The 22,836-nt window shown below is 43.3% G+C and overlaps 1 protein-coding gene across 1 annotated transcript; it reads right to left on the reverse strand.

The window, feature by feature from the left end:
- Window positions 1-1,472: 1,472 nt before the first annotated feature.
- UBE2N (ubiquitin conjugating enzyme E2 N) lies at window positions 1,473-20,833 on the reverse strand. Its single transcript, XM_049792155.1, has 4 exons — window positions 20,738-20,833; window positions 3,106-3,352; window positions 2,780-2,920; window positions 1,473-2,156 (listed from the first exon to the last, which is right to left on the reverse strand). Exons 1-4 carry the CDS (start codon window positions 20,765-20,767, stop codon window positions 2,116-2,118), a joined length of 459 nt encoding a protein of 152 aa, XP_049648112.1. The 5' UTR covers window positions 20,768-20,833; the 3' UTR covers window positions 1,473-2,115.
- Between the last annotated feature and the right edge of the window lie 2,003 nt (window positions 20,834-22,836).

Here is a 22,836-nt window from a genome sequence, read left to right on the forward strand (position 1 = left end):
TGGGGGTACCGCTCGTCCTCGGGCTAGAGACAGAGCTGAGGAAAGCTGTCTGTGTAGCGTAAGGTAAAGCTTTAAGAGGTAGGTGAAGCGAATCCAGGGTCTACCACACAGCTCACGTACTCTCAGCTGCCTGCCGCAGAAGTTGCCCACGTTAATGGCGCATACGGGATGTATGCCAGCTAAACCCAAACACGCGCTCGTTCGTAACAAGAAGGCAGGGTTAACGCTGCTTACCCACTCTGACGAATAAACAATTTGTTACAAGCCCTGAATGCAACTTTGGCTTACATTCAACACAGAAAAACTACTTTTAAAACAGTTTTTTTAATAGCTCAGTCTGGTGAAAAAGTTGAATTCTGAACCAAGCTTCAACCATGGTACAAAGAGTACTGAGGGACAATACCAGTTACTAACCACTGAAAGCACTGTCTGTTGGAAAACGTAGTTTTAATAGATATTCTTCATCTTACATAAGAGCACAATAAATACACCACATTCTATAGAAATTTCAGATGACACGAGTCAGAAGAGGTGAAAGAGGGAGAATACCAATAGACTACATAACCATACCCCTGAATTGCATGACAAAACGCTCCCTACTGCAACCACTAGAAGCTGTCGTTTATACACTTCAGGTTGGCTTCCCCAAGAGCTTTTAAGCTTTTGGGGGTTTTTTGCCCCCCCCCCCCTTTTTTTTTTTTTTGAGGGAGAGGGCTTGGGAAAGAAAGAGAATAGGGATACAAGAAATCAAGGGAAGCAATAAAATGGGTTCCCAGAAAAGATGCTGGACTCCCAGACAAGATGCATACACAAAAAACAGGGATGAGAAGGAAGTGTTTAAGCACTTTCCTTCCCTCCAGTAAAGAAGCTTTGTTGCTATTTAAGCAGACCAGTTGCTCAAGCAAGTAGCTTAACAAGGCTTGTAGAGAAAACCAGTGTTACGAGGTGCTAGCTGTAAGTGGTTAAGCAAACATCAGTCAATACACAAGCTGGCTGTAACAGTGGTTCTACACGCTGGTATTTCATGTTAATAGAGGGCAGGAATCACAGAAGTTAGAAAACTGTGTAGCCTAACATCTGATGACAATCAGCAAAGAAGTTATGCAGATTACTCATAATTAGTGCTGCCATTTGCTCTCAACCTCCTACTCCGTTATGGTTATTTCCACAAAAATGCATATCAATGCATTGCTAAAATTATGGTTACAACGGTTACATCAGAGGCTTGTTTCTAAAAGTCACTCCAAATGCAATTTCGTATTAAATTGGCCAGGTAAGGTCACCCACATAACAGAAGCAAATAAAAAAAGTCAGCAAACAGAAGCAAAAGAATCTTGTGAATTCCACCTCTTTACTGTTTAATCTGTCAGACTGGTGAAGACAAATTGTCAATTCTGGTTTCAACTTTTTTAAATACGATTGTCACATTAGAGAAATGAAAACACAGCAAAATAAACTGTACAAAGGCAAAGTAGAATAACAAAAAATATTTTACTAAAACATAAGATTTACAGGAGATTTTCCAGACAAGCCATACAAAATGGTCACAAGCTTTTTCTTGGAGGGATTTTTCTACACTTGACAGCAGAATCACAATATTATTAGTGAAGGTGATGGATGTTTAATGTTCCCATTTTTTGTTCAAACAATGAAGCTTGTCCATCTACAGCGTCTAAGTTAGACTGGGCTAGAGGGTATATTCTAAAGTATAACTGGTTAGCTGCTTTTACCAATGCAATTAGCATCACCATAAAAAGGGAGGAGGAGCCCACAAAATGAAAACAAAAAGCCCCGCAGCTAACCCTGCCTACCTTCATTCACAGTGCTTATACTTAAACCGTGATGGGAAAAATGATTAAAAGCAGAGATGTGCTGCTGCTTTCAAAAAATTTCACAACAATCCAGATGATACTTCTAGCCTCTGCTCATGCGGTACAATAGTGAATTAGGACAAGACACAGATTTGCTAATGTGCATTTAATCACCAAAGGACTGAAGATGTCTGGGCTTTTATTCTGTAATGTTTCTAAGACTGTGTCCATTAAATGCAAACAAAAAAGGAAGAGGTCTTGGCAGAACAGGAGAAGTGATGCACACTTGATGTTCAAAGCGCATTTAAATATTATTCATGGCATATAGCCTAGTCCATGCTCTGGCTGTAAAGAAAAAGAAACACATTTAAGAAAAGATGTATTTTTCAGGCCTTATTAAAGTAATTTTAAATACTTATTTTTAAAGATCACTTTTATACCACTGCTGCAAGTACACAAAATGTATCAGTTCTCAGATTTTAAGTGCAATTTTGAACTCCAGCAGCTGTCAACTTCTCTATATAGCAGAAGTGGCCTGACTGCAGTCGATCCAAAAGCAAAAGAGGCATAATGTAGTAATTCTTTCAATCCATTACAGCCTGCAACAGAAGCAGGTATGGAAGAGATGTACTTTCCCAAACCAGATAATCTGTTCCTTAAGCTCTAGAGGAAAAGCAGTGGTGCGTACTTTTATTTTACCACAACTCCAAATTAGACACGCTTGCAATTTAGGACCATGAAAACTCAAGATAAAAGAGATCGAGAGAGCTTTTCTTCTAGCAAGCCTCACAGACTTGAAAACAGACCAACTGCAGGCACATTCAGGGTACTTGGACTATGATTGTATGCAGTAATTGTTTCTGCAAGTTGCAGACATAAAACAAGAGGTCAGGATTTACATCCCCCAACCAATTAGTAACCAGCTGCTTCCTAAAACTAGGAGAAAAAAAAAGTGTAAGATACATCACCTGTTTCTATGGCTTGGGCTTCATTGGTCTTCCATTGCTCAGCTACATCATTTGCTAGTGGATCATCTGGATTGGGAGCGCTTAACAAAGCCTGGATTGATAGCAGGACTGTACGAATCTGCAAAGCTGGGGACCATTTATCTGAAGAGACATTTATATCAGATGAAATACCATATTCACCATTATCTACAGAAATAGCAAGTTTCCCTCTCCCAGATTAAAGAATAAGCGAGGTATTTTTAGACAAATGAAATCTCTTTTTAGGGTCAATTTCCAAGTTTCTGTACTTAATAAGATCAAAAGAAAGAAAACAAGGTAGCACTTACCTTTCAAAATATCTAAACATATTCTTCCCAGCTTGTCTACATTAGGATGATAAATTTTGGTCATGAAACGTACTTTAGGAGCTGCCATTGGATATTCTTCTGGAAGGAATAGTTCAAGTTTAAATGTCCCACCCTCAAAGGGGGAATCCTGTGGACCTGCAATGACCACGTGAAAATAACGTGCGTTGCTTTCATCTGGCTCTGCTTTTATCCCAGGGACTGGCTCTGCCAGCAAGCGCTGGGTTTCCTAGAGGAAGAAGAAGAGGCAACAATGTAACAAATACAGTCCATTTAAAATAAACATTACCGGTACAAACTATTTTAAAAACAAGTATTCATTATGAGCTATTTGCCTATGTCGACAGAAACAATGTTAGACAAATACCTTAAAGTCAAAGAACATCTGCAGAAAGATGAGGATGTGGTAAACTGGTACGCATCTCTTTTCGGATCCCTCAACTGCTGTAATAATGTGTGCTTCTATAGCGCAAGGCAATTGTCCTGGTTTCAGCTGGAATAGAGTTATTTTCTTTCCAGTAGCTGGAATAGTGGTATGTTTTAGATTTAGGATGACAAGAATGTTGGTAACACACTGATGTGTTCAGTTTTGGCTGAGTGGTGTTTAGACCAAGTCAAGGATTTTTCAGCTTCTCATGCCCAGCCAGCGAGAAGGCTGGAGGGGCACAAGGAGTTGGGAGGGGACACAGCCAGGAGAGCTGACCCAAACTGGCCAAAGGGGTATTCCAGTCCATGGGACGTCACGCCCAGTATATAAACTGGGGGGAGGTGGCCTGGGGGGATCACTGCTCGGGAACTGACTGGGCATCAGTCAGTGAGTGGTGAGCAATTGCATTGTGCATCACTTGTTTTGTATATTCCAATCCTTTTATTATTATTGTCATTTTATTATTGTTGTTGCTGTCATTATTAGTTTCTTCCTTTCTGTTCTATTAAACTGTTCTTATCTCAACCCATGAGTTTTACTTTTTTTTTTCCCCCCCGATTCTCTCCCCCATCCCACAGGGGGAGGGGAGCGAGCGAGCAGCTGCGTGGTGCTTAGTTACCAACTGGGATTAAGCCACAACAGTAATAGATAACAATTAAGCTGTCCTCAAATTTCTTAACTTTCGATTAAACTACTGCCAAGCTTTTATTTTTTTCAATATACTTAAGAGCACTTCAAGGAATACCACAATGAGAATACCAAAAGCATTTCCCGTTCCATGTGCGTATAACCACGTTTAAAGTCATCCTAACAGACAGCAGGAGACAGGCAAGTTGTTCTATAAGCAGTAAAATTAGGGAACCCTGATTTCCTACAGAGATCTGTATTCTTTTGTTGCTCAGTTCTTCTGCCTACAGCACCAGTCCCCCCTCAGGCCCCACGCTGTGACCATAACCAAGAGCTGACCATCCGTCCCGCTACGGCACTGAGCAGAGCGACCGACCAAGTCCCGTACATCTTTTTCCCTCTCCTCTGCTGCCAGCCTTCTTATAGGCACCATTCTGCTCCTTCTTTTAAATAAGAACCCAAGGCCAAAACGGGCAAAAGGACGTTCAGCAAGGGACAAGAAGCCCTGCAGAAGCCTCATTTCCTCGGGTAATTGTAGCCCCATTTCCTGCTTTTCCTCTCCAGCATGTTTTTACTATGTACAGTTAATTTTTTCACCACGCTTCTGTGTTGGCTTTCACAAAGAAGAATTACCCTGTTTCTACTGATGAAAACTATAGTAACTTGTAGGTGTAATATGAATTTATTATTCCAGTTTTATAGCATATTTATTCTGTGTGTCTACAATAGCAGTAATACAAGCACAAAATAGATTACGTCTACTTGGCTTAAATACATTCTTCAAACGTAACTGGACTGTTACAATACTGGCATTTTGTAGCAATAAATTTACACAGCATTTAAGTGATATGGCTGTCTTGATGCAGTAAAATACCACCTCACTTTAGCAAAAAATAATCAAATATATAATACAAAGAAGTGAAGTCACAGTAATTAATGCCAAAATCCAGTTATTCATCTCAAAATTGACAAGGTCCTACAAATCATAATATTGAAGTTATTACTATGTACATACACAAACATAAAAATAAATTTATTTGGTCTAATTCCTTGTTGTGACTATGTAATGCCTGTTTACCTGCATGGGCATTAGCTGCCCATGCCACTTACACCCTTTACTGGCAGGCCATCCAAGCTTCTTAAAGCTGTCTACACTCACTTCTGCAAGCACATTTTAAATGATACACATAAATTTGTAATGCACTCAGAATTTGTATTCTGCTGGTTATTTACTTGTACAATAATTCTGCAGAAAAGCAGTTACAACAAATGCTTAAAGCTTTAGTTCAGTGGTATGGAAGTCAGTGAGTAAGAAACTATAGATTATCTCTGTAAAAGCATAAAACATTCTCGATTTCTTCCAGCAAAGTTTCAGTACAAGTGCTGCCACAGGTAAATGGGACAGTTTGGATATCCGCCTATGAAGGACCATATACTTAGAGTTTGACAGTTTTGGCAGAGGAAACAGCGTCTTATGCCAAATACAAACTAATACAGTGAGCAAACTTGAAATTAAAAAAAGAACTTAACAAAAAGGCCCAATTTTTAAACTTCTTCACAGCTGCTACCACTTGGACTTTGCCAGATACACGCTAGTAGGCAAATCATGGGTTTGGTTCTCATGGGCATGCTCAAATGTAAGGCTTTTTTTTTTTTTTTTAAATATGAAGGATAACACATTTTAAGAGCTCGGCTGATCTCAGCAGCCCCTAGCCCCCACTCAGTCACTCTGGTCCCCAGACCGCCTCCCTAGTTATGCCAGTATGCTGACTGTAACCATACTGGGCAGCCAACCCTGGCTTAAAATAACCCAGAATCAGCAGTTCTCTGGCAGCAGCATCAGCGCTTCTACCTGCCAGCGTAACTGAGGGAGCAATGCCGGACTGCGAGCTGCACATTCTGCCACTAAAAACCATTTGTCAATAAACAATGAGAGAGCCCATGTATGAGAAAAACTATTCTTTTAATTGAGGTACCGCACTATACTGAAGGGGCTATACCACTGCTCGCACGTCGTCATGTGCAGATAGCCCTCGATGCCTCTACATTACGTGGATGCAGTTATCTTGCTATGAAACACCACAGAAAAGGGGCGCGCGAAGAAAAGCATTTACGCTGCATACAGCTACACCAGTGCTGAGGGCTACTCAGAACCCATTCGGGCCCCCTGCGGAACATTAATATTAGATGAAAAATGCTTCAAGCAAGCACGCCTCGCTTCCTGCACTGCGCATGGAGCTCCACCGCTGTTGGCATAATTGAAGCTCTTTTCCAACACAGATGAGGAGGAATACTTGCAAGAAATCTGTGAGGGAATTGGTTGACACTCATCTTTCATACCCACCAGGCTCTGATGCAGCCATCATGCTGGTAGCAAGCACCAGGCTAATACTGTTTTATGCAAAAGCCGAGAAGCATCCTCAGTTCAGAAAAGGCATTTTTTTAAAACAGTATAATACAGACAAGCTTGTTAGACTATAAAAAACACAAGAAAGATGCCATTTACTAGAAGAATGTGAAATGTTTGTATGTAAATACATCAACACCACCTGCTAAATTCTGACAGGAAATAAGGCTTTTGCCCTTTGATTATGAAGGAATTTATAATCTCTTCAATATATTTTGAAGGAAACTATGGAAAAGGAACAGAAACAGAGAAATTAATAAAAAAGTTAAGTTTTAAGGTCTAAGCATATAAAATGCTTAAACATACAAGTAGGTCCAGTTCTAAGATCATATCAGGGACCTGACTTCCACATTTTACAGTAAGATGGCCAGTTAAAGACATGCTGATACAAAAATCATTTTGATTTGCTGTAAGACTTGGAGAAATAAGTCATATTTGAAAGAAACAGTTGTCAGTATACAGGGCAACACTAGGCACCAGATCAGGAAACTGAACTGGTTAAAGATTTTGGGGGGTTTGGGGTTTTTTAGTGTACATTACACCCCCCCCCCCCCCAAAAAAAAAAACAAACCCAAACACCACAACAAACCACCCCATCCCCAAACCTGTAAGTCACCCACAAGAAAGTTGTGAAATGTGGACTCAATCTACAAACACGGAAATGTTTAACTACATGTTGATCTTATTTTGTAGTTTTGTATTACTTCCCCTGGACAATGTTGCCCAATGAAAAACAGCATCTTAAAGATGTTAAAGTATATAAATCGATTCTAATTACGCTTTTAACTTCGCACCTTTTTGAACTCATCAGGAAGATCAAGCACATGCAATACTTCACTTTCCAGTACCTTTGTAGGCAAAATATTTCTAATAGTTTTTTAGCTGAGGAAGTGAGTTTTTTGCAATCTGTTACTTTCCCATTTCTCCCCAAAACTGCCTTTGAATCCTTTGTCCAATTTCACCTTTTCTGTACATTTTGTAAGCTGGCAGTGGCTAAGACAGAAACCAAGCTCAGTGCTACTGAAGAGAAAGACATGAGGAACTCTGGTATTACATGCTGTTTGGCCAGTTTATTCCAACCAAGTATGTACTCTTCTTGCCTGGCAAAACCCCCTGCCAATAAGGATAAAAAGAGCTGGGACACCCAAATATTAACATGCTAAAAAGAAAAAAGGACAAATTCACAGAAAACCAGGTTTTGCAGTTCTGTCACTCACAATAAAAGTTTTTTACAATAGAGCAGTTAATTTTGTCTTCATGGGAATACAACTTTCCATCAAGTAAGTGTTCCAGAACAGCACTTCATAGTATTTGTTATTAGCTCTCCTCTAGCATACTGAAGTAAGTTTTATAGAAGATATTTCAGGACATATTTTGAGTTCTAAAGCTCTTAATGAAGCGTCCCATGCTGCCGTAGGCAGTTATTTCTATTTGTCATACTCTGCAATGTTTTTAGATTGAGAAGTCTATTCGCTCCTGCTTTTACTCCACTTTTTCCAAGTTAATGTCATAATTTCCATTGACTAAAGAAAATAAACCCAAAATGAAGATACATGCCAGTCAGTACTTTAAAAGAAAACAAAAAACACAAAACTGTCATTCACAACCAGTTATGCCCCCCACAGTTTTATCTTTCTTATCTTTAATTAAGTGGTTAAAAAACAGAACTGTTGAAGGTGTTTTGACAAGCAAAACCAGAGCTGTTCTTATTAACACAGGTGGCCTGAAGTACAGTGACAGATGATATGGATGGGACAGATGGTGTAGCTGACATTCTGCATAGCTATTCTTCTATGAAGACATTAAATTGAAAACTAATTGTAGCCAAGGGGGGAGAAACCCTCAACCTGTTTTTACAGTAACCTGTGAGGACAAGAAGCCTCAGGAAGAGAGTGCTGTGATCTTTAGAAGAGACCAACAGAGCAGGAGGTGGGGTGAAGGGTTTTTGAGTTGCCAAGACTGAGAGAAGCCATGCAAACACGCAAGATTGATTTGCAGGGGGTACGTTTCATTCTTTGAGCTTTTGCTTGGTTATCCTGCTTTCAGTGGAAGTAGGGGAAAAAAAAGTTACTGAAAAGCAAACATAACCGCCGGGATTCTCCTGGTTCATACAGCCAGAACAAGACAGAGCCCTTCTTTAAGGAAGGGAACCGAACAACCCAGAAGATGCTTCCATACAGACACGCACAAAAATCGATTGTTAGAGCACATGGAGAAATGAACAAGCATACAAAGAAGGAATCCATTTAATCACTTCCAGTCTTGCAGAAGTGTTTATAAAAGCCTCAAGCTGCCAAGGCCTCAGTCAAAGCAACCAAAAAAAGATTTCTGTGTGCTACATTTTTGGAAAACAAAAACGTACTTCAGAAGTCTTACTTGCTATCAACAGACTAAGGCAGGATCAAACAGTGGCATACTGGCAAATAAGTACAATCAGAAAACTCATGTATGCAAGCATTTGTAAAAAAAAAAAACCCAAACATTATTTCTTACATAGCAGAGCCACTGCAGCTGAACTGAAATCTCTAAAGCTTCACCTGTCTGACACGAGACCACTCCAGTAGAGACGGAACAAATTACTGCATGGGATTAGACAATTTTCAAAGCTTCTTCATTGCTTTTTAGAAAGGAGCACTATATTCTTTGCTTGGGAAAACAATTGCAATTCCATTCCCTGTACTATGGCAATAGTTAATTGCCACAAACTTCACACTGCCTGCCAAGAGATGTGGCTAAAAAAGAACAAATCAATATCTAGCACCTACAAAATACATGAACTTTAAGGCTACTGTGTGAAGGCCACCAGAATTTAAGAAAGAAGCTTGCTTGCAAAGTCAGCACAAACTAGCTCAAAGAAGAAATCCAAGCTCCATGTCTTCAGCCAAATTTGGTTTGCTTAGCAATTCAGCTGTCTGCATGCTCAGTTTCCTGATACCCCAGTTTTCTTATTTCATATTCAATATTACTGCTATACAGTTACCTTCAATAAGTAAAAAATTCTACATATTAATCCACAAGTTAAATACAGTAGTCTTTAGTAGTAGTGAGATGTTATAATTGAAGGAATATACTTTCTGAGAAAATCTAACATGCTCTTCTGCTCTACACAGTCCTTTAATATCAGCTGTGAAGTCACCTGGTGAAATTCATAAAATCCATTAGAAAAAAGGGAGCTTAGAGAAATCCCAACACCTTACAAAGCCTGAACATTTTAAGCTGATAAATGAACGGCCGCTGCAGAAAGGAAGAAAAAAAAAGCTGTGCTGCGTTTCCATTTCAGCCTATTATGCACCTTCACTTTTGCCTGTATAGCTGTCTCAACCTCATGGTGAAACATAGCATGTAGCCAATCTGGAAGAAAAAAGGAAAAAAAAAAATCACGCGAGAGAGAAGAGTCCCTGATGCAGTTCACCACATGTCTACACAAACAGCTGTGCCAACAAAAAGAAGGGTGCAAACACGTGCTGTCAGAAGGGTGGGAGAACAGACTGTTCCTTTTGGTGAAAGGGCTGGTTTAAAGAGTTGAGACTGCAGCATTAATCACAGTGAGATACTAGCGTAACAGATTACTATTCTGTAACCAACCTAAAAAGGAAATACAGAGACTACCTCCTCATTCCAAAGGAAGAAGTTTAACTACCAACGGAGCCAATTTCAGTAACAGATGGTAAACTGCTAAAGTCTTCATCCATCTATAAAAGTCTTAAACACCAAAGACTCTGTATATCTTCTTACTTGTTATAAACAGTTATCTAGCAACCTTTTATAGTGTTGAGACTACAGAAAAGCATCTTTATGGCTAGCAGCTTTATGCTAGTACCTGAAAAGAGAGAGATAACATCATTAAGACTTTCAGAGGTCAACATAGCTGTGATAAAATTATTCTGGAACTTCAAACCAGAAAACAATAAGGCCTCTTATGCAAAGAGAAAATATTGCAGGTCTTAGAGCTCTTAAATATTTAAAATGGCGCCATACCACATCTTTATGCAAAGTCTCAGGGGAATGATTCCTTCCTTGTATTTTCAGCAGCACATTTACTAGCTCAATTCTCTATGCAGCAGTCAAGTAATTTACCTTCACCATCACCTACTAAGATGGCGGTTACACCCCTAGAACTTTGTCAGGCCAAGGCAAGGTACAAGCCCTCTCTAATCTACTTCAGACAGTGAAAAAAATGTAGGTAACATCCACCTTTACCTGTAGGTTCAACTAACCCTAGGTGGCTTTATTCTGAACAGATCAGGGAAGACAGACAATGGATTACTATCTTTGTCTTATTAAGTAAGACTTAATCTGCAACAGGAATTACAGCTCACAGCTCAACTCCCAGTGCTTATTACTGCCCCCTTGCCAGAAATCACCATCCTGCAAATCTACTGAGAAAGTAAACCCTGTCAGCATTCCCAATTCAACTCAGGAAAAGTGAGCTGGGCTCTCTTAACTAGATCTTTAACCCAAAAAAATGCTAACTGACAGCATACAAACTCCACTGCCATCTAGTAGAGGACAGTAACTTCCAACAGAAACTGATGAACAGTTGGCATTGGCTGTCGGTGAAAGCATCTTCCACCAGTACAAATGAATGAAATCTGAATAATTTCTTGATAAATTTCTTCCATATGTGCTACAAGCAAGGGTCTCCAAACAACTGCCTACAAAACAAAACTTCGTTGGTAGCCTTGGCCATTTATAAAAGGAACAATAAGATGAAATGCTGCATGAATAGTCCCAAGATGGCCTGGAAGAAAGTTAATGGTAAAACGAAAGAGGCATCCAGATTGAAAGAAACACACATCAGCTTGCCTCACTTCTTTGGGACATAAAACTTGTGTTTGGTATGGTCTAATTTAACTGCATAACCGTCTAGGCATACATACAGGGTGTAGGTAGCAGGGGGACTCCAGGGGTGGCCTCTGTGGGAAGGGGCCAGGGGCTGCACCGTGCCAGAGACAGCCAGCTCCAACTGACCTGCAGCGGGGCACAGCTGAGCCCATCAGCCAAGCTGGTGGCACATCTGGGAAAATGTATTTAAGAAAGGATAGAAAGCATCACACAGAACAGTGGGGGGAAGAGTAAGCAAACCTGGCATGAACACCAAGGTCAGAGAACGAGGGTGAGGAGGTAAAATGCTTCAGGCACCAAAGCAGAGATTTCCTGCAGCCCATGGAGGACCAGAGTGGAGCAGACATCCACGCTGCAGCCCATGGAGAGGAGCATGCTGGAGCACAGGAAAAGCATGAGAAGGCGGCAACAGCAGAGAGGAGCTGTTACGCACTGACCACAAACTCCCATTCCCCTGCAACCATCAGGGACAGGGGAGGTAGAGGAGTCAGGAGTGAAGGACTGAAGCCGAGAATAGGAAAAAGGGGGCAAAGTGTTGTTTTCATTTTGCCTTTGTTTCTCACCATCCAACTCTATTTTACTTGGCAATAAATTAATCTTCCCCAAGTCGAGTCTATTTTGCCCATGATAGTAATCGGTAAGCGATTTCCCTGTCTTTGTCTCAACCCGTGAGCTTTTTCCATCTTATTTTCTCCCCCTGCCTGGTTGAGAGAGTGGCTGGGTGGGCATCTGGCAGCTGGCCAAGGTCAACCTGCTATAGCATAAATCCAAAGGTAACTTTTAATCTGAAATGTGTTTATACTGTTGTATCCAGAAGCACTTTTAGAGAGGATGTGGTATACAGTTTCAGACTTCACAGATGATACTGCAAATTAGAGTTTTTCAAAAAGAGATGACAGACTTAAAGTGAAAGCCACTAGCTCCATTTTCTGCTATAGTTGAAATGATAACACTTATCGCTTGGAGGGTACCACATATACCAATTTATGTGGGAGAAGATGTGATGAGGAAAAAGATATATCTTTCAGTTTGAGTTATTGCTCATCAGTCTCTTCAATATTTGCTTCCTAGGGGAGATCAGACATTTGCCGCCAAGTCCTCCAGGAAGATTTCTAAAGCAGATGAAAAGTCACTACCAATAGCAAAAAGCAAAGAGTTTAAAAAAAAAAGCTACACCTAAGTTCCACTCTCAGTGACTAAAAATTAGTGCAAGTCCTTTATCTCATTCTTCATTGGCTTCAGCTGTTGACTTTACAAGTGAGTCAAATTGCTCTTCTCCTCACCATTTCAGCCTGGTTCTCAGTCCTTCTTGATTAACTTCACTCACATCTGTAACTACCTCCACCTTTTCCTTTCTTCACAAAATGCAAAGGTTTGCCCAAATGGGAAGCCCTAACTTCTCAGCAGCAGCGCTAATTTGTACAGTCACCATTCCATGCACCCCTTTCTTCAGCCCAAGTGTTTGCAAAGTCAAACAACAACCGAGATCACAGAACTGATCTGGCTTAAGAAATAACCTTTACTGCAGAGCTCCGAGCCACATCAGTCCCTCAGTCCAAGTTCACTGCATTTTGTTCCAGCCCAGGCTAAATCTGTTTGTACAGTAAGGCTGTTCAATATGAACCACAGGCTAATCACCTTGAGAACTTCTGGTTAAGGTAACTTAACTAGGTGGTAACTTTTCCACCTTGTACTGGCTCTCTGCCAAAAACACAGAAGTACACCACCAACTTTAGCATTTCAATTCAGACTACATACAGCATACACTTGTTTCTTATTTTTATTCTGATTGCAGGAAACCCTTGCCAGCTATCAGCACCATTACCTTCCAACTACATCTAATAGTTTGGATTAATCTGGGGATATGAAATAGAAACTAAAGGTTTCAGCTGCATAGAGCAAAACTTAAAGCAGCATATTGGCACACAGACAAGTTATAATTACTTGCCAAATGATAATTCTTTCCTGTTCTGTCAGAGTGGGATAAGGGGGAAGATCACACTGATCTCCTTCACCAAGAACTGGTAAGTCGCACAGAAGAAAGTAAACCACACGCATGTTTTTGCTTTGATTTTTGAGGGGGAGGCAGCAGGAGAAAGTGAAACATATCAGTCAAAACTGTCTTCTACACATAGGGATAAAGCTGCCTCAGAAAACCACAAAGACTCAATTCAAAAATTTTATAACAGTACATCACGTTTTGGCACAAATTCTTCCAGGGTCTATCAATTCATTAGCTACAATTATGTAAAGAACTGGCTATAACCAGCATTACTGAAAATAAATTGGTTACCTAAGTAGATGTCATATTGTCAGAGAGATTTCAGAATGTTTAGATTAAAATTGTATCACTGTAAAACAACTACATCAGAGAAAGTCCTGAATGTAACATCTGCCTTTTAGGAAAAAAAAGAATTAGCAATAAAGCCCGCTAAACTGTAAAGCAAAGGTCAAATATCATAAATAGAAGGCTGCACTTGTGGTTTCCAGTAGCTGGCCTCTGCACGAATTCTTCTCTTCCTTGCCATAGAATCCCCAAGTGTCAGCATCCCACATGCCTCTGCTTCCTGGACTGGGTACTGGCCTAACATCTCTGTACACTAATGCTTCCACCACCCTGCGGGTTCCCAGACCTCACCACCAGCCCTGACTGTACCTACCCCCCCAAAAACCCAGCAAGAAAATGTTCCGATCATCAACATGTCAAAAGCATCAGCTGTGAAAAAAAGAATGAACAGAACAATGGTACAGTAGATTTAGAAACCATTAACTAGTACTCAATCTACAGACGATTGTCCAGCAACTTGAAACTACAGCTCTGCTAAGCAAGCACTGCAAACTCTGGATCGCTCACCATCCTCCCTCATGCACTTCTGGTTCTCCGGTTCCCATCACCACAAAATTTTAACCACTGCAAAGTCACTTACAGTGAGATGAAGACAAATGCACTCCAGTTAAGAGCGCCTTCCCAGAAATAAAAAAACCAACAAACAAACAGAGAACAACAAAAAACCCCACCAGAATCTACCCACTCTTGGAAGACCTTGTTGCCAAACAACAGTAACATGAAGAGGGGTATTTTTAAGGTCAGCATCACTCTCCCCTGAGAATGACCTTGTTCTCAAATTTTCCACAGCAGATTACAGGATTTTGGAACTGTGAAGCTGAGATACTATGCAAATTCCTGGAGGATTATCTATGCACTAACACAGATCAAGCTTTTCATGGTGCATCTCCAGCTATAGTAAAGTGAGGCATAACTAAATTCACTAATCTAAGAGTGTAAACCATTCCTGCAGTTATACTGATGGTACACATTTGCATTAGTCTTGCATTAATATATAGTGCAGAGTCAACTATCAAAGTGTGGTTAAAGCAAACAATAATTCATAGAGAACTTCTGTCCAAATGCCACCTGTATTGAGTTTGCATGGCAAGGTTTTGGTAGCAGGGGAGCTACAGGGGTGGTTTCTGTAAGCAGGTGCTAGAAGATTCCGCCACATCCGACAGAGCCAATGCCAGCCGGCTCCAAGACGAACCCACCGCCAGCCAAGGCCGAGCCCATCAGCGACAGTGGTAGCGCCTCTGTGATAACATATTTAAGAAGGGGAAGGAAAAAAAAACCAAACAAAAAACAACTGGATGGCAGCAGCAGCCAGAGAGAGGAGCGAGACTTTGCAAGAGAAACAGCCCTGCAGACACCAAGGTCAGTGCAGAAGGAGGGGAGGAGATGCTCCAGGCATCAGAGCAGAGATTCCCCTCCAGCCCGTGGGGAAGACCCTGGTGAGGCAGGCTGTCCCCCTGCAGCCCAGGGAGGTCCACGGGGGAGCAGATCTCCACCTGCAGCCCGTGGAGGACCCCACGCCGGAGCAGGGGGATGCCCGAAGGAGGCCGTGACCCGGTGGGAAGCCCGTGCTGGAGCAGGCTCCTGGCAGGACCTGCCTCCTGTGGGAAGGACCCCACGCTGGAGCAGGGGAAGAGTAAGGAGTCCTCCCCCTGAGGAGGAAGGAACGGCAGAGCCAACATGTGATGAAGTGATCGTAACCCCCATCCCCTCAGCAGTGCAGGGGGACGGGGAGAGGAGGTAGAGAGATCAGGAGTGGAGTTGAGCTGGGAAGGAGGGAGGGGTGGGGGGAAGGTGTTTTAGGGTTTGGCTTTATTTCTCATTACCCTACCCTGATTTGATTGGTCATAAATTAAACTAATTTCCCCAAGTTGAGGCTGTTTTGCCCATGATGGTAATTGGCGAGTGATCTCTCCCTGTCATTCTCTTGACCCACAAGCTTTTCATTATATTTTCTCTCCCCTGTCCAGCTGAGGAGGGGAGTGATAGAGCAGCTTTGGTGGCACCTGGCGTCCAGCCAGGGTCAACCCACCACAACATCTATGCCAAAATCTGCCACTTACTTCTCACTATTAACCTACCAATCACATGTAACTATGAAAGTGTGTTTTTGTTTTGTACTATTACACAAAACAAATTTTAAGGATACACTGAAAGCCATGCAAACATGTACAGACATGTACAGTATAAAACAACTGTGTGCAAAGCAATAAAAATCGATTAGCATCAGTACTTAGAAAGCTTGGTGTACTGTAGATTTGTACCTTAAAGTTGCTCAAGTATTATACAAGATGGTCCAAACAAGATTTTTGCCTCTAGCTGGATTATTTGCTGGTTTTTTCCTCAGTTTTCATTCTTTAGTGTCTTTTGAAAGCTTCTTTAAAGAAAAGGCTGTGGAAAGTTATCAGTGTCCTCCTTAAGATCTTTTTATTAAGACTCCTATGTTTTCCTTTTAAAACTGGTACCTTGGTTTAACTTGAAAGTTTTCTTATCCTCTGCGCCTGAGCCACCTCAGCCTCCCTCCCACAACTCCACAAAGGATCTGTCCTGCCAAACTCCAGGCTTCCAATACCTGCCCGTACAGCCCTCCTACCACCACAGCCAGGCTATGCTATACTAGTCACCGGGCAAGAGGACTCAACGAGGGATGCAAAGTAGCATATGTATTACCTTCCTACATTTGTTGGGGAGGCTGAGAGAAGGTGGTTTTAAGAAGAACAGCACAAGAAAAACCCTCTGAAATTTCCCCAAATTTTCACCCTTCTGTCAAATTTGAAGTTATCCACAAGATTCAAACAGCACACAAAGGGCAGAAAGACATCACAAAGACCAAATATACAGCTTCTCTGACAAATGCCAAGGAACAGCACTGTCCAGAAGTAATGTTTTCTATGCCTAACCACCATCCAAACAATTGCAAAATACCGTGAAAAAGTATTAAGTTTACCTCCAGTCTTTTCTATTTTTTTATCCAGGAAACCAAAATATGGCTGGAAACATCAGAGAAATCAAAAAGTAATGGCAACTTAAATTTTCACATGGAGACATGATGTCCATGCCGCAGAAGCCTATAGCTTCCAAGACAAAGTGAGAAACTTCAAGTTAGCTGCCAGTAATGCTGTTTAAGAACTTCTAGAAAGTTTCAGAAGTTGCAGACTAACTACCTGATTTATATTTTGAAGCACATATAAAGCCGATTATACTGACCTCTAACACAGAACACTGTAGGTGCCTATCACCACATACACCATTAGAATCTCCATAAAACCTCCCAGAAATTTTACAATTTGAGGCAGCATTTTACAACTCAGCAGTCCAAACATTACCCAGATTCTTGAAAAATACTGCAAGCAGGAGTTCACTGGCAGCAACGTGGAAATAGCTTCTCGCAGTAAACAGCAAAGAAGGAATATCTCAGACAACACCATGCTACCACGCAGGGGAGGAAATCAAATCCTCAGTAATTTAACACTGATAAATTCGTTAATAAAAAAAAAATTTGAAGGAGTCTCAGATACTGCTTCAGATGGATTACTTCATTATTCGAGCAGCTGCAGTAACAGAAGCGCTACTAACAACTGGCTACATAGTTAACACATAGACCTGGACATCAAATTATGAATGTGATCACTGCAGCAGTGAAAACAGCAGAAAAAACATCTGAAAAGATGACACGAGGCAGCGTTGCCCATCCCATTCAGATATACTGACAGCACTTGACACAGCAATGAGGTGGTTTGAATGTCAGCCAAAAAAAAAAAAAAAAAAATCAGATGCAATTCAACTCCTTACTCGACTGGAGCTACGTGACTTTGCAACACTGGAGAGAATTGGTGTAATAAGGACTTGAAAGTAAAAATCTCTGGGCTTATTTATTGTGTATATTGCAAAGGCTCGCTTTTTAATACTGTGCAGTAGGAAAAAGGTTTACAGCATCAAAAACACAAATCTTTGTAAGTGTGCCGTACCGCATTTTTATTTTATCTTACATTAATAGATTTTTCTTGTCAAGGTGATTCTCAGAGGACCCTTGGTTTTGGACTATTGAAGAAAATAAAAATTCCTCTTCTCTATTCACAGGATAGAAGGTTTTCCAATTCTGATTATACCTTTAAAGATTCAAAACTATATCACCATTTTCTACTCATCATTTGTGAGGTGCTAACACTAAGTCATAGCTCTAAAGCAAGTCATCTCTTGAGCTTACAGATCATCCCCCACCTCCCTTCTTTAAAGTCTGTCTTTCTAAGTAATCTCAGGACAGCAAACCAGGAGTAATTCTGCATCTTCCGTAACAACTGCTTTGCAACATCTATACTGTCACCTTTTAATTGAATTTGGGGAAAGTATTGCCAATATAGAGCTCTCTGCTGAGACAAGGAAAGCTACCGCTCTCCTACTGGGCTAGATGACAGCCTGCACATAGCGAAAAAGCAGGCTGAGGACTACAGGGCCGCTAGTCAACCTGAGAGCCAGGCCATCTGCCAGCAGTCGGTCAAGATGAGGAACGCCAACTGCATTTCGAGCAGTTAGCTAGATTCTGTACTTCATTACAGTCCAAATATGCACTCCTATCCCCCATCAGCCATCAACAGTCTCCCTCGGATGACAACACAAAGGGTGCATGTGGATCAAAGGGAAGTCTTTTCCTGATAGTAACCCAAGCCAGTTATTTATCATCAAATTTATTACTGTGCGTAAAGAAAATCAGATCATCTTGTTATTGGAGTTACTTCACCTTTCTACAGCTCTTTTCTTTCCTCTCTGTCTCCCCCGCTTCCATTTCCTTTCCTGATCTTTCAAATTCTCACTAGCAGCAGAGTTCACTCCCTCTCCTCCCTCTAAGGCAACCAGCAACAGGAAATTTAACTCCAACATCAAGATTGGCAGGATAGAAAAGGTCAAAACAATTTCTCACTCGAGACTCCTGAAGACTCAAGCAGGCATATTTCTAGGTGTGCACCTCTGCAGCTGCGGTATTTCAAAATATGACTTTGCATGTTTTTGAGATTGTAGTAACTAGTCAGACTCAAGTCCTGGACCATATGCACATCTGGCAACCTAACGCATGCACAGCACAGGAGCTAAAGAACTGGTCATCTAACACAACCGATCCAAGATTGAAAAGCTCTAGACTGGCTGCAGGGACCTTATAAAGTATACATGGAAATACACAACCCATCATGCACACCACCCTGTAACAGATAATAATCCCCAAAACTCTAAGGGGGATCTTCCGGAGGAAATCTGGAGTTTCTAGGTCTCTCTTCTGCTGCCCTCCACCACCCCTCTCCAGGAGGAGAAGAAACATTCCCATGCCATCACACACCTTTGAAGTGAGTCGTGGGAATTGCTCCAGGTTTTTTCTAGAAAAACATGAAAAAAACAAAAGCGCCAAGAAGGAAATTTATGCCCCAGCTTATAAGTGGGTGCGCTCCTTGGTTGTATTCAGGGGAACTGTCACGAGCTATTAAAAAAATTTAACACGGACACCAGCCTCATAACTGAGCTCTTACCTCAACTCTGTGATGAATACCAGTTCCACTGTATTATGAATCAGTGCTCCCTCTCACACCTGAAATATACTCAGCTTTGCATGCTGTGCACTCAGGCAGCTGGATGAGCATCAAACTCATTCTGTAGGATTTGTCTTCGTTAATTTTACTGCTTACAATTGTGAATGGTAATCACAGCTGAGGCTGTTTCACACAAGATAAATGCTACTCCTGCCTTATTGTTTGTTACTTCATCTCCTCTGTCACCTATTAGATAACTTGACTTTTTAGAGAAAACCTAGTTTTATTTTTGCATCCACTATTTAACATATCCTACACTTGGGTGTTTTATAATGGTTGCCAACATCGCGTGCTCAACCAAGAGGGCTTTACAGCGTTATAGAATGTCACGAATAACAAGGGTGCTGTTATTTCCTGTGAGGGCTAACGAACCTTACTGGAATCACTTAGCAACTTTTGTAAAAGGAGCGATCACCAGTTTAAGGCCTTCAATCCACATCACTTGCAAATCCAGTGGGAGACAGCAGCCCAGCACAAACATCCACGCCAGCCCCAGGACCCAGCTACCCTTGGATAGCGCGCAACGCAGCCACCTGTATCTCTGCTGAGAGACTCCCAATCATTCAAGCCTTAAGCCTGAAGTTGCCCATGGCAGGGGGTGGGGGGGGTCAGGCGAAAGCACCCCGAAATTGAGAGCCCTCACGAAGCCCGGCAGGCGAAAGCCGAAGCAAGACGCCGAACCGCCGCCGCCGCCACCCTCAGGGCCGACAGCTCGGAGGGCAGGTACCGCGTACGGCTCGCCCCGCTCGAACCCAGATTCAACTCCTCGCTGCCTTCTGTCCCTTCCCGCAACCGGGGGAGGAAAAAACCCGACCACCGCCGCGCTCCCCCGGGCCCGAACACGGCGAGGGCTGTGCCGCGGCGGGGGAGGAACCGGGGCCAGCGCTGCCCGTCTGCGGACGGAAAGCGGCGGGGAGGGGGGGGGGGTACGGAGGGAGGGTTGCTCCGCTGCCTTCCAAGCTGCAGGCCCCGGGAGGGGCGAGCAGGCACCCCACGGAGGGCGACGGCGGAGGCCGTGAGGCACCACCGCCACCGCCCGGGCGGGCCCGCTCCCGCCCGCCGCCTCCCCCGGGCCCCAGCCGCTCCCGGGACCCCCCTCCGCGGGACACCAAGGTCCCACTCAGCTCCCACGGCGGCCTGTTCCGTGTGTGTGTATGTGTGTGTATGTGTGTGTGTGTGTGCGTGTCCCCCCGCCTCACCGGGCTGAGGAGGAGGCCTGCGAGCGGCCCTACCCCCGCGCGGCCCTACCACCGGCCACCGGAAGCAGCGCCCCGACCCCGGCCCGCAAAAAAAGAACCGACCCGGCCGCTCTTCTCCCCCACCACCACCTCTCCCCGCTCCGCTCTTCCCTCGGCGGGTAGCGGCAGCGGAGAACCAGGCGCGGATACCTTGATGATCCTGCGGGGCAGCCCGGCCATCTTGTCTCGTCGGGGTTGCAGGCTCGCGGGCTCTGCCTGCGCTCAGGGGCTCGCGCACAGCCGGAAGGAGTCTGTCCCGCGCTTCCGGTGGCACCGCCCTTACGGCGGGGAACGCCGGGCAATGTAGGCCGCGCCTCGGTCGCTCCGTAATATCGGGACAGGCCGCTCGGCGCCGATAGGCGCCGCCGCTCTCTCGGGTGTAAAAGGGGGTCCTCGGGACCCTGCTGGCAGTGATGCGCGGAGGAGGGGGAGGCTGTGAGGTGGAGGGAGGGGAGAGCCGGGCCGCCGAGGCCTGAGGGGCCGCCGAGGCCTGAGGGGTCGTCGCTCAACGCTGACAGAGTCAAGGGTTCCTCGGCGTGCACCGTTTCCCGAGTTTAGGCAGTGTGAGCGTCACTAAACCCGTCACTGAGATGCCTTAGAACATCTTTGGCTTAACGGTGACCCTCCTCCTTTTTTTTTTTTTTTTAGCAGAAAGAGAAGTATCGTGGAAGTGGGAGTGTAATTATCACGCCAGCATCCTAGGACGCTACTGGAGCTGCACGGTAATAGTAACATCTAGCACCGTGCGTTGTCGTTGATGGGAAATAAAAGCACAGAAAGATGAAGCGATTTGCCATAGGTTACCAAGCAGGCCAGCAGCACAGCCAGCAGCAGGACCCTGCGCACATACAATTCCCTGTCAAGTGTTTCCACTGGTTTAAAAGCAGAACTTCTAGACGATCTACGTAATCTCTGTACGCTCTGGAAAGTTCTGCGCTGGTTTTGGCTGGCATAGAGTTAATTTTCTTCACAGTAGCTACTATGGGGCTATGTTTTGGATTTGTGCTGAGAACAGTGTTGATAACCCAGGGACGTTTTTGTTTCTGCTGAGCAGTGCTCACACAGAGCCAAGGCCTTCTCTGGTTCTCCTCCCACCCCAGCAGTGAGCAGACTGGGGGGGGCACAAGGAGTCAGGAGAGCGTCAAGAGCCAGGACAGCTGACCCCAGCTGACCCAAGGGATATTCCAGACCATAGGATGTCATGCTCAGCCTATAAAGCTGGGGGAAGGAGAAGGAAGGGGTGGACATTCAGAGTTAGGGCATTTTGTCTTCCCAAGTAACTGTTACACGTGATGGAGCCCTGCTGTCCTGGAGATGGCTGAACACCTGCCTGCCGATGGCCAGCGGGGAATGAATTCCTTGTGTTGCTTTGCTTGCATGCACGGCTTTTGCTTTACCTATTAGACTGTCTTTTTCTCAGCCCATGAGTTTTCTCACTTTTACCCTTCTGATTCTCTCCCCCATCCCACTGTGAGGGAGGTGAGTGAGCGGCTGCGTGGGGCTTAGTTGGCGGCTGGGGTTAAACCGCAACAAGTTCTCCAACACTGGCAAATCTGGACTGTGTAATTGCTGAAACGTTCCTGTCACAGATACTGCAAACATGTTCTATATCCTAACATTTAAGCATTTACGTTATTACACAGTGGTTACGATAACATGAAGCATGTGTCAGAAGAGTGGTGTGCCTCACTCCTTCACCCTCCCCACAATACTTCCTAAAAACTTAACCTAGTTTTCCCTCTCTATCCTTCTCACTAAGCCATTGGCACTATAGAAGGCAACTAACAAGTACAGAGTTGTTCTACAGTTTGATATCCTCAGCTGTTGAATACGGCAGTAATTCCAAACTTCACGTAAATCCGTGAAACCCCATAATCTCTGTGAGCTCTCGTGTACATCCTCAGCCCTTTAAGTACTTAGTTGCTCTCCTATCTTTCTGGATTTAACTTTCTCTGAAGTCAGTCAAACCAATGAAGTGACACACACCAAGAGAAATGCACGAAAACACATTTGCAGAATTGGGGCGTAAAGCATTCATCAATAACACCCCTTCATTCTGCAGTGGAGATGGGTGAGTTCATTTGCATACATTAGCATGTGAAATGGCTGTGTTTAGATGTGGTCGTTCAGCAAAATCTGGTTCTGCTAGTTACACATAGAACTATTCTTTAATTGTGGATTTTTCTTTTTACTTAATTATTACAACCTGTTGCTACTACTAAACTAGACAGAGTACAGACTTTTATATA

This window comes from Accipiter gentilis, chromosome 34, assembly GCF_929443795.1.
Source record: "Accipiter gentilis chromosome 34, bAccGen1.1, whole genome shotgun sequence".
In the NCBI taxonomy this organism is placed as follows: domain Eukaryota; kingdom Metazoa; phylum Chordata; class Aves; order Accipitriformes; family Accipitridae; genus Astur; species Astur gentilis.